Raw genomic sequence first — 12,932 nt, forward strand, 5'->3', positions numbered from 1 at the left:
AAATTACGTTTGCCTGACAAGATAGGCAAGGTGTGAAAAAAAGCAACGAGAGAAACATTACTTAACAAACCTTAACACTTAATACAAAATTAGATATTTTGCATATGAAAGCATTGTAATTTACGTAAATATATTTACACACAATATTTATAAAGAAATGTGTTTACTCCAAACTTTAAAATGGTGGTGGTTTGTACCTCATAATGTCTTCACCCCACCCGAAACACAGAGAACAGTAAAAAAGTAAGTTACTTTAGGTGTCTCAGTTTATTAATACACCAGTTTTTAGTAATTGATATTACAAGTTTTGTACTTGTAAAAAACTTTAGTAACAATTTTTTAGTTACAATATCTATTCCTTCAACTTAAAAACTCTGAAATAACTCCCAAATAAATAAAAAATAATTGAACTTTATCAATCGCGTAAATATAACTCAATCGATAAAACTCGCTTTTTAATTCCTTATATCTTGAAAAATAGTGAATAATCACAGAATCCTTAAATGTGCACCAACCATTCATTTCCGCACGCATGTTTGGTTGCAAACTGTTCTTAAATTGATTTTTGTTGGTTGTTTCTAGTTTTAGTTTTCCGTTGATTCCAGTAACTGTAAAGCCAGTTCAGTTCCCCGTGTTTGTTTCTGTCACAAGCACACAGAAACTGTATGGATATAAAAAGAGGCACGAGTTCTCTGTGCTTCATGCTGCAAGATCTCAACTCGATGAGTGATCAAGAATATGCTTGAGCATTTTGCTACAAGACTAGGCAGCGTTCTAGAATCTCATGCTTGAGAATACAGATAAAATAAGGATATCAATACATAACAAAAGAAATCATATATTTATCCAAAATCTATGAGGAGGCATGCTCCACCTCTTATGAGCTGCTTAGAATGGTAAAACGGTAGAAGAGTAGCCTCAGTTAACTAGAGTCTGGGAATATGTCATTTCGTGTAAAATTCGAGTTTAAATGATTGGATAAGCAATAATGAGAAAATATATGAAAATAATTATATTATGAGGCAGCATTGGCAGAAATTTGTGAACGTTTTGTTGAAAGATTATTTGAAATCGTCAAATGTTCTTAAAAGTGTAGGCCTCAGAGTCAGTTCTGGCTGTTTGGATCAAATAATATGCTTTGAAAATCGAGAAAAACTCATCAAAAGTTTCGAGTTCACAAGGCCATCATTTGTCTAAGTCGATCTATTCAGTTAATCTTCTATAACAGTAACAGACGTATCTTAAAGGAAATGAAAGACGGTAGAGTTGGAATATCAAGCCATGGTGTCAGAATCTCAATTTCGTGGATAAAGCTTCATATTGAGACAGTAGCGTGCAGGGGGGGGGGGCGAAAGGTGCCGGGGCCCCGGGCATCCAACGCAAAGAGTCGAATCGAATAGTAGAACTCTTTCCACCCTTCCCCAATGTCTTAGGTACAAGGCCCCGGGCATCATAGAACCTCTGCAAGCCACTGCCAGGGCCACCACGGCACTTATTTCGGCACTGTTGTGTTTGTTGTTTCCCAGGTTGTCTGATGAGCTCTAGTTTGAAACGTGTCGTCGGCAATGAATACAGCGAATATAATGTGTGGTTGGAATACTAGTATTATACATTCTTCTAATTATTGAAAATCCCTAAGGGACTAAATATAGAATGTATAGTTAAAATATAATAAGCATAATATCAATGTATGATGACAAGTAAATTAATAAACAATCATATAGTTGTATTTCATTTGAATTTTAATCAGAGTGAACCAATATTGGAATGTTGGTTGGTTTTATAATTTTGCATAAAGCTATTACAATCAATTTTACTGTATGTTTCTATTCCCTTAGTTAATAATATTGACAGTTGATCAATAAAACTACTAAGTTCATCTCGCCCTTGTTATTCACAAAACTAGATCATTCAATTAGGGTATCACATGTATTTCTCTTGGAAACGATTGCTGTAATTGTAACACAGTGCATACTGTATAGAAAGTGGCAATGATATTTTCCAATGCCATAACAGTTCATGCTCCAGGGATACAGCCTCCTTTGTTTTGTAATGAGGGTGACTGTCAATCACATGGGTGGATCTTCAACTCCTTAGAAGAATGGCATTATTGTTTTCCCTATAGAATGCCATGTTTTTTCAATGTGGAACAAGATGGATGATAATAGAACAACTGAGAAAAAGCTACTTTGAGATATATTCAAATTAATACACAGATATCTCTCAAGTAAAGGTGCTAAAACACAATTGTAGTTAAAATGTTTGGTTTTAGTTTGTGTCTCACTGTGTAATACATTGTGCCAGTCCCTTTCTTTGCTTCAGACTCAGTCGATGTAAAAAGATTTTAGATTTTTACTCTGTAAAACATTTTCTGGTGAACATCCAGTTACTCTGCAGCTCTTACCCAATTAATCACGGGGAAATCAGTTAACTTGAGAATAACACAAAGCTATGCAAGGGCTATCTGTACATAACCATCACAAATTTTGATCTATCTGATAGACTAGAGAAAATATTTTAGTGTGGTATCTTTAAAATAACTGGGTAGGATTCGCATAATAAGAAGATATTTCAATATAAGATGTGTTATTAACGTAAATCTAAATTTTCTGACCTCGATAGAGTTCGGAGAAAAGGAAGACACTGGATACAATATAAGACACAACGAAACAATCGTTATTTATAGTCACACACACGCAACAATCAATCATATTCAAAACGAATGTGATGTATTTATGATGATTTTAGTGGAGAGAGCTCTTTAAAAGGAAGTAATAAGAAAAGAGTGTTTTCCAGACTGATAAAACATTACATTATACACACGAAACAATAATTCTATTCAACTCAGGGCGCATGTGCTATTCACCAGACTGCTGATCATTTCCATCAAAACATAAGAGGGGTTTAAGATCAAAGTATCATCTAACCTTCCAGTGGAAAAGATCGCTGTCCACTTCAATATATCATGTTGAACTTTACAGTAATTTTTACTTCGAGAACGTGCACATTTTACACTAGACGAATAACCCAGTATTATGTTACGTCTCCGTTCGTTAGTTGATTTTCCGTAACTTCGTTCCGACGAAACTTTAGTGACACAAGTCCTTTCTTAATAAAACTGGTTTATTCTTTCCGAATACAACTTTACGATACACTTAATTTCAACAGTCGCGCTATAACAAACGCTATAACAACGAACGTCTCACGTGCTCAACTTCAACGATACTCTGTTCAATTACACACTCTCTGACTGCAGTTCAATTACTCATTACCTACACACATTGGAATTGTCGGGAGATTACTAGATTGGGGGTAGTCTGGTATATATAAGATGGTCACAACGTGACGGGATTATTTTAAAGTTGAAATCTTGTTTTTTAATAATTCGCAACAAGCAAGATGTACATATTGAATCAGGCGTATCTGTTAGTAGTTGTTGACATTTTTTTATGGTTGAACAAAAGGGCACTTTGGAAACATAAGTGCTGAAACACATGGTCTTGAACCCATTCAACTACCCTTCTGTGCACATCATTGAGTCAAACCCCAGTATTCGATCAGATAAAAGTTTACTGGTGTGGTATACAGGTATCCTATGTGCTTTCTATCCTCTCTTATTAAATAAAAATATAAATTATCCTACATACAGTGCGTGTAGTTTTAACATAGAGGTAGCTAAGTTCATTTTGCCATAGTTACTTATAATTGTTGCGTCAGCGAGGTCACGTGACTAGTATCACGCCACTTCCTTCTCGAACCTTCGCTTGTGATATGCTCTTAACTGTTGAAAAACAAAAACTCACTGTCTAATTTTAGATTCTAAAAATATTTATAACACTAATTGAATAGGAATAAAGAAGATCTGTCTACTTATTATGGCTTTTTACCTTATATATGTATCAGATGAAACCTACAGCTCTCCGTAGTTTCCCCTAAAACACACATCCAAAAAGCTTGCCTTACGATTTTGGAAAAATACCTTTTTTGTAAATGAACCCCTGCCATTTTAATATCTTCTGCACATTAATGATTTGACAGTCAGCTGAAACACTCACACGCCCCGAAATTGTGGAGCGTGATTTTGAGGTGAGCCACGAATCCTCGTATTCCTTGGCCTGGAGGGCTTTACAATAAGATTCGCTCAGGCAAATAATGTCAGAAAATTAGCTGTGCTACTCACAGTATTAAAAGCCTTACCTTATCAGATGTAGACTTTCGTAGCTTCCTGGGCCATTTTTAACTTTTGTTTATTTGTTTTTCTGATTATTTATTCTCTTCAGTGGTTATGTTTCGATATTATTGCTAGAAAGTTCAATTTATATGTTATTTCATTGTATAATAGATGGCGATCGTGTTCCAGTATGCACATTTCTTTTGCAAAATTCTGTGTTACTAACTGTGAGTAGAACTAGGAGGTGGTTGTTATTTATTCTGGGTGAAACGAGTTAAGTTATTTGAGTCAGTTTAGCTCTGACAACTATATACGTGTGCTACATTTACTAACTAAGTAAGTTAAAGTAGCAATATTATTTTTTTTTAAGTTTCGATTAGTTATCACAAGTTGAAAGGTTTGACACTTAAAAATTGAAAACGTAACTGTACTGTACTTTGTAGTACGTGCGGTGGAGGAAGTATTACTGTGTAACGACTAAGTGTAATTGTAAGTCAGTGGAACTGAGTAAGAATCTGAGGTGCAACATGAACGATTAAGTTAAAACGTTTAAGATAGTTATTCCACAGTAGCAACCAAGTTTTACTCAGGGTCAAACCAAAATTCCGGCTTCAACTTCTAGGCTCTACGTTTAATTTTATTGGTGTTATGATTATTAGTAATTCCTGATTTGGACATTGGAGCCTAAATTTTGGTTTGAGCTAGTTACGTTACCAATTTCTATTAAATTAATAATCAATATAAATATAACATTACCTGATTAAATATTATTTGAATATTAATCGTATTCTTATATAACATTGTGGGTTTAGGTTGCACATAGAATGTAGATTAAGCCCTTAGTTTAATGAATAAGCTAGCATTAGAATTTTTTAAAGTAACAATAACATGCTATTCTTGACTTCACTCATTCTTCACTCATCAAGTTGCATAATGCATAGCATGATCATACTTACTTGCTGTTAAATCCTAGTTTTTAGAATATTCTGTTTATATGATATTTTCAGAAGAAAAACAAATTAAAAATTAATATGATCTGAAGTCTCGAAATTTATCATTTATAGTTATTTTTATTTTCTTAATAATGCAGAATGTTCACTTGAGATTTTTGTTATAGAATCATATGAAATAAAATCTAATTGACTTGTTTTGTGAAGAAGTAGACTTACAGATTTGATAAGCTTGAATATAAATTTTGTAAACATAACCTAAAATTTCTTGTTTTCCCCAAGAGGACCCCCCACTTCTTTGTGATAAGGAAAATTATATTTAATGAACAACAAGAGACTTGTTAGCTTTTTAATGCTGTCACATCTGCTTCAAAAAAATCTCGAATTCTACTTTTATCATTTATATATTTCTCAAGCCTATCATTAAACTACCTGAAATGTTACTCTATCCACCACTTTAAAAACAACACATTCTAAAGGCCGACCACAATGTTGGAAAAGTAAAACTATAAGCTGAAGATGACTCCTACTCTGCCAAGAATTATACTTGCATCCCCTAGACCTACTTCTCAATATTAAATGCAAAAAATGTGATGCATCAACTCTGTTGATTTTCTTAACAATCTTAAGCACTTCAATCATATTCTGTCTAACTCTTCATTTCTTAAGAGAAAAAATCTTCAAAACCTCATATGACAACCTTTCTATCCTAGTAGCCCTAATTTGAAATTTTTCACTAATTTGATGTCCTTCAGGTGAGGAGCCCAAGAATGAACACAATACTCAAAATTAGGTCTAAACAGTGATCTATACAATGAAATCATAACCTCTTTGGACTTAAATTCAACTGAAAATTCCATTTGCCCTAACAGGACACTGCTTAGATAGATTAAGAAACTTGAATACCAAAACACTAAGATTTTTTCTTCCATAATAGTGTTAAGATTATTCTCCTCAAAATTATAGTTTAAATTATGATCACCCACATGTATTACCTTCATTTGCTCAATTCACCAAATGACAAGTCCTTATATAAAGCACCAGCATCCTAAAATCTAGCAGCACCCAATAACTTAATATTATCAGCAAATTTAAGTAATTTACTGAATATTCCTTTATCTATGTCACCGATGTAAATAATAAAGAGGTCTCATCAGGGAGCCTTGAGGTATCCCACTTGTGACATTAATCCAGTTTGATTGAAGTCAATTATTTACAACAACCTACTGCTTTCTTCTTTCCAGCAGATTTTGGATCCATACAGATTTTTTTTTAATGTATCAAGACTTTTGTGTGGTATGCTATCAAATGCTTTCTAAAAATCCATATATATCAGATCCACACCTTTACCTTCATTAACATAAGCACTAACCTTTCCAAAGAATGTCAAAGATTAGTAAGGCAAGATTTTTCCCTTGGTTAAATCATGTTGGCTTTCCAACAAAATTTTAAACTTTATTGAATGATTTTGCAAAGAATATTTTATTAGACTTTTAAAACTTTTTCCACCACTGATATAAGACAAATAGTTGTTGTATAATAACTGAACACTTTTATCACCCCCTTTAAAAATAAAAGTATCATTAGCCAATTTTTAAACCTCTGGCACCTGCCCACTACTCAAGGACTTGCAAAAAAATGTTATCAAATGACACATTTACAATCATTAACCTCTTTCAAAACCCTTGGTGAACCATTATCTGGTACAAGAGCCTTGTCATTCTTCAAACATCCAAATTTTTCTAAATTTCAGCTCAGAATTAATGTGATCATCTTGTTCATTAGTCATCTTTCCCTCTAACAACTGTTCAGAATAAGGAATACTGCTTAAATCTTCATTAGTAAAAACTGAAGGAAAAGTAGAATTTAGTAACTGAGCCATCTTGTCATCAGAAATCCTTCTGTTAACATCCCTATAAAACCCTGTTAAAAAGGGTCTTAACATTTTGCTTTCATTTAATTCTTATTGTCAATTTTTTACATTTTCATCAAACCTTTTTTTCATATTCTTTTTCCATTGCTTTATGCCCTATTTAACTAACTCTCTTGATCTATAATCCTCTAAATCTCCCATCATAACAGTAAAATTTAAACCTCTTAAATTTGTAATACTTTTCTTTAAATTTATCTATTATACTCTTTTACTTGCAGCCACTCTTTTTTTTCCCCTTTCCTATAAGAAACTTATCTATCTATTGAATATTTTTTTAATTTTCCACATCTGATTAGTATTTCTATTTAATTTCAGTAGCCAAAGAGACAGTTATTATTGCATCACTTCACAATTTGCTTTCTTGGAATTTATAATCAAACTTATTATTCCTGATCTCCATATACAGCAAAACCTTTTATCAAACCTTCTATCCCTAATATCTGCTAAAAGAAACCCAAACAGATGTAATTTCTGCTATTCTTTTTGATATCCTCAAATAAAACAGATTGGAATTCACATTTTGTATATAAAACTACTTTTCCCCTCTTTTTGGTATTCTATTCCTACTGAATAGCATATAACCACATACTTAAATAAAAATAATGTCATCAAAATTGTCTACTTCTAAGCCTCAGTTAATCCATAATATCAAAATCCTCCATTCTGACAAGTGCTCTAAAGTCATGTTTTATTTCTATTACTTCTAGCATTATATAGTAACAATTTAGCCTACCCTTAACACTATTTCTGTGCTTTGTTTCTACACTATACTGTTCTCTATACAATTTTTTTTTCTAAAGTTAGAAGAATGTTTTAATATAAAAGTTGTTTTATTGATGATATACTCACTAATTTACTAACTGGAATTTTCATCATGATCATTCCCTTACACTTTTTCTAGGTTTTATTTGGTAAGATATCTTTATTTGTATTGTAATAAAAATGAAGAACAGTATATCATTCATATGAATTGATGTTGCTTCTTCAAAAGTTTATGAACATAAGGAACTCAGTACAATACTGTTACACTGGGAGTGTGTACCTAAGGGAAGATAACAATCCATTTGGCCTGTTGAGATTGCACCTTAACCAAAAAAGATGTTTTTTCATCTTTTGAATAAAACTTAAATATAGCCCTTCATGCCCATGTAGCTATCTAACATTTTAACTACATTAGAACCACTGCACATACATTATCTTCAAGCAAGTTTGACTATAATAACAACAACAAAATGTCAGAAAACAAGTCAGCAAGATGACATACTGAGCTCAACTTATTACCTTCAATAACGAAGCATGTATTTTTAACATTTTCCTTTAACTAAGTAGTAACTTAGAAGACTGCCTAGATTTCTAACAAATTTAGTTAACCTTTCTGGTTATTTTTCTGTTCAGAGAAAACCTATTGCAGAACTTTATAAGCCTCTTTTTTGTGTGTGTGTTGCTTAAATTACAGGTATCATAGTAGTCTTTGCACTCTTTTCCAGTATGCTGACATATGCCTCACCAAGGCCTTTTATAAGTTCTAAGTTTTTAAAAATAGAACTCTTGATTTTTCCTGACCAGCAAAACTCAGTGCTGAGCATTGTAAGGTTTTATCCACAATAACACCTTTTCTCTTTCTCTCTGTCTCTAATTATATACAGTATTTTTCAAACTTCTGTATCCTAAGTACACAACTTTACACTCTTCAATACACAAAACTAACCTTTACATTCAGGTCCAGTCTTTAAGACTTAGGAAAAATATTCTCACTAGAGTCAGCTTTACCCAGCAATTTTATATTCGTAAATTTAGAAATATGATTGTACAAGAAACTGTCCAAGTCACTTACATAAATAATGAACTTGAGATTAAGGAACCTCTTGTATCCAATTCTTCTAGTTAGTCATTTATTATCATTATTTGCTATCTGTCACTATTCTTTCTTGTCACTGCTCCTTGTTTTCACAAATTCCTTAACTATTCAATTTTGTACCAATTAATCTCTCTCTTTTTTTTCCAAAACTTTCAAAGAGTCATGGTGCATATAGAACATTCTCTCATTCAAAAGTGTGAAGCCCTACCATAAAACTCCAACAAATTCATAAGATAAGAAACCCCTTTTCTGATACAGTGTTAAGAATTATGAATTAAGTGTCAACCTTGAGAGAAATTCATAAATTTTAAGTTGAAGAAGTGGTTGTTTTGAATGAACCTTGATAAATTTCCAGTTAATTAAATTCCTGAGTCCTAACCCTGGCAAGATTTATTTTAAAATCTTTAGCCTTGGGTAATAGTTAGAGGCTTTGTTATTTTTCATAAGTTCTTTATCATTGGGAAAATTCCTAATGACTAGAACACTGCATATATGATTCTTATTTAAAAGAAAAAAAAAAAAAAACTATTGAGTAATCAGGAAACAAAAGACATATTAAGTTTGAATTTTACTTTTATCAGTGAATTTGAAGCTGGATCAAAAGACATTTACAAAAGTACTTAGATCCAAAGAAATTGGTGGGCTTAAGATTCTCTTCCTTATGATCATTATTAATACACTAGTGGAGAAAGTATTGACCTCTTTATGTATATTCTAATCTTTTTAATAAGGCTCCTTTTAAAATATTTTTAAAGGACAAAAATCTGTTTACCTTTGAGGCTTTTTTTTAACAGCCTTAGCATAAAATCTCTTCAAGTCAAATTTGATGTTCTGAGCCAAGAAACTTTAATAACCTTAATGATAGTTTTATTGACTTTTTGGTTAGTAAGCTTTGGCACCCTTAATTTAGTAAGTGAATTTTATGTTGTTATAAGTAAGGTGTTTTTTAACATATTAAAAATTTCATCCATTCAGGAAAATGTTTTTAGTTGGAACAAATGGTTGGTAGGAACACGTAAATTTTTTCATTCCATTAAGAGTTGTCTCTCTCAACATATTGAGCAGTTTTTGGAAGTCAGCTTTTTTATAATGTGGAATATGTCTCTTATTAACTTTGCACAATTTTGTTTTTCTCATACTTTTTTGGTTACTTTCCATTATGTATTAAATTCTTCATAATTTTTCAAGATTTGTCCAGCTATTGGAATTGTTTTGTGTTCCACTGGAAAAGTTGCTTCAGGCATCATCTGCTTAAAACATTTCTTCAGATAGTGTTTGAACTCTACATTAAAAAATACTGCATAAAATATAATATTCAAGTGGTTGTATTTGTTATGCATTGGATTCAGTAAATAGTGCTTTGAAGCAAATAATCATTTTTATTAATTTAGATTCATGTTAAGCTATTTAAATTCTTATTATCAGTTTTTTTTTTTACTGTTAGCATTCAAATCCAAGTTTACTGGATTGGTTAATGTTGCACTGTGTAAAATAATTATCAGTCATAATATTGTGGACATTAGAAGCATTTTCTACTCTTCTCAATTAGTGAATATAAAAGTAGTAGTATACGTAAGAAAACAGTTTTAATAAAAATATAGAACAGTATTATAGAAGAGTTTATTGATAATATTGGATATTACGTGTTTTTATAAAATTATTGTGTAACTTAATATTTTTTTAAATATTGCATGAAGTTCTAATTCACTTTTAATTATCTGTAGAAATAGGTTACAGATTACAACATGTGTTTCAAGTTTAATGTTGAGCTGCTACTTTTCTATGCCAAACTTACTTAATACTTGCTTAGTTTGCTGATACTTTTTGTGGGTTATATTTAAGAAACTCATTTTTAATATATATTTCAATGTTTATTTTATTTTCTTCTAATAGGTAAACATAAAGATTTTGAAGATGACAAGTGAGGGAGACCAAGGTTGGGTTAAAGTTTTTGTGTCCAGTAATGTTAGCTCATTTTTGTCAGAAAGGCGTTTTCAGAAAGATCTTTCTATAGCAGAAGTAAAAGGAAAGTTAGAGCTTTTAACAGGAGCTTCTGCTGCCTCAATGAAACTAGAACTTCATAACAAGGATAATGAACTTGTTGCTTCCCTTGACAATGATACAGCTTCTTTGTCATCCTATCCTATTATTGATGGAATGAGAATTAGTGTCATTGACAGCTCTAGTACAGCTGGAGAATTTGAAGATACGAGTAAAGTGGAAAAGTTTGAATTGTCAAATGAGGAATATGCCCAACGAGCCGAATCACTTAGAGCTTTTAAGATGCAGAACAAGCTGGGTCAATTTGATGAAGAAAAAAATTCCCAACTTCAGAAAATAAAAGCCGAGAAGGAGAAGAAAATTAAGGAAATGGTAGAAAAGATTTCTGTTGGTAACCGCTGTGAAGTTCACCTCAGTGGCCATCCAGTTCGTAGAGGAACAGTAATGTTTGTTGGAGAAACTCATTTTAAACCAGGGTACTGGGTGGGAGTCAGGTATGATGAACCACAAGGAAAAAATGATGGAAGTGTTCAAGGAAAAAGATATTTTGAGTGTCCAGAAAATTATGGGGGATTTGTGAGGCCCTTAGATATAACTGTAGGAAATTTTCCAGAAAAAGAATTAGATTTGGAAGATGATGAAATATAAACACAAGTCTTACACAATCATCTTTCATAATATAAATGCTCTGTAGTGTGGCTTGTTACAACTTAACAATTGTCAATTGTATTTCAAGATACATCAAAATTGATTGTCAATTCAACAAAATAATTTTACAACTATGCTTGTTTTTTAATGGCATTCTATTAAGAATGCACAAACTTTATGGAATCTGTAATACCTATTAATAGTTTGTTTGCCATACATGAACAAAGTACTGTATATGTTGATTAGTAAGTTCATATCATTTAATTTTTCTTTTTTGTTTTGTAATTTTTTTTATTTAAATCAGTTAGAAATATGAAAACTTTTTTTTGTTATTAAGCTTTGAATTCAATAAAGATTTATTGGATTAGGATTGTTTTTAGTAACTGCAGGGGATTAAATTTATTCAAATAATCTAGTAACCCATCGTGTATTAGCTTTATGATGTAGATATTCAATCAAACCCAGCTATGTAAATAATTGATTGTTTAGGAATACATAGGAATTTGAAAAGTCTGCATTGATGCATTTAATGAAGAAAAATCCAACCCAAAAAGTATGGGTCAGATATTTAGGATCAAGAGATCACCAGCCTAATATTTTGGATTGTCAAATAGAATTATGAGCACCCTGTTCACTTGACATTTAATTCTGACTACTACTCTGCGAGTCGTAATTTTCCTGATACTTTTACATAATACTAATCAGCTAAACTGCAATTTTTATCACTATTGGATGAATGTTGTATGTTGTTCAGTTTTGTATTTTTAGATGTTAATAGACAACTTGGCCATACTAATAAAACATCTCAGATAAATAACTTTTTGTTTTCAAAAGAAAATCTAACACTATCAAAATATTTAATTTTTTAAAATTTGTTATAACAAAACACAAGATCCATGTAATCATTATGCTAAATAATTTGTATATTGGAGCTTATTTGATTTGAATATGCAAAATAGTTGTATATCTTGTGTATAAGCATTTCCTTATAAATGTGAACTTTCCAACAAGGTTTGCTTAAAATAGTGAATTGGCATGAAATTAAGAATTGTTTACTTACTTTCATTAGTCTATACAAAATGTTAAATTACTGAACATTAAAAAATATTACTTCACTATACAGTATCACTCTTGCTTTTTAGAGAAAAAAAAATACAGAATTTGTCTATTCTGAATTTTTGTCATGTTTTCTTTTGGTGAAAAAAAGATAAACTAAGTTACACCAGAACAACTTTTTTTATAAATGGCTTTTAATATTATCAGTGCTGGAAACAGACTAATTGTTAATCCCTAAAATATTTGGTTTTCTATTAATTCTTGGTTTGGCATGGTGGTTAGAGTGCTTGACTCTAGAGCTGGGCAGTTAGTGGA

The 12,932-nt window shown here is 31.5% G+C and overlaps 1 protein-coding gene across 3 annotated transcripts; it reads left to right on the plus strand.

Moving 5' to 3' along the window:
• The first annotated feature begins 4,359 nt into the window (after positions 1-4,359).
• On the plus strand, positions 4,360-12,679 carry LOC106461049 (tubulin-folding cofactor B-like). Of its 3 annotated transcripts, none has more exons than XM_022387874.1 (2): positions 4,360-4,398; positions 10,806-12,679. In XM_022387874.1, the coding sequence occupies exon 2, from the start codon at positions 10,827-10,829 to the stop codon at positions 11,559-11,561; it is 735 nt and encodes a 244-aa protein (XP_022243582.1). In that variant the 5' UTR covers positions 4,360-4,398; positions 10,806-10,826; the 3' UTR covers positions 11,562-12,679. The 3 variants fall into 3 exon arrangements, with proteins under 3 accessions (XP_022243582.1, XP_013776286.1, XP_013776288.1); XM_013920832.2 differs by having other exon boundaries at positions 4,383-4,507; XM_013920834.2 differs by lacking the exon at positions 4,360-4,398 and adding an exon at positions 4,586-4,660.
• The last annotated feature ends 253 nt before the right edge of the window (positions 12,680-12,932 follow it).

Source organism: Limulus polyphemus, unplaced genomic scaffold (genome assembly GCF_000517525.1).
Source record: "Limulus polyphemus unplaced genomic scaffold, Limulus_polyphemus-2.1.2 Scaffold887, whole genome shotgun sequence".
NCBI classification, from domain to species: domain Eukaryota; kingdom Metazoa; phylum Arthropoda; class Merostomata; order Xiphosura; family Limulidae; genus Limulus; species Limulus polyphemus.

Coding starts and splice junctions, on each gene's coding strand:
- LOC106461049 (XM_022387874.1), top strand. CDS start 10,827: ATGACAAGTGAGGGAGACCAAGGTTGGGTTAAAGTTTTTGTGTCCAGT.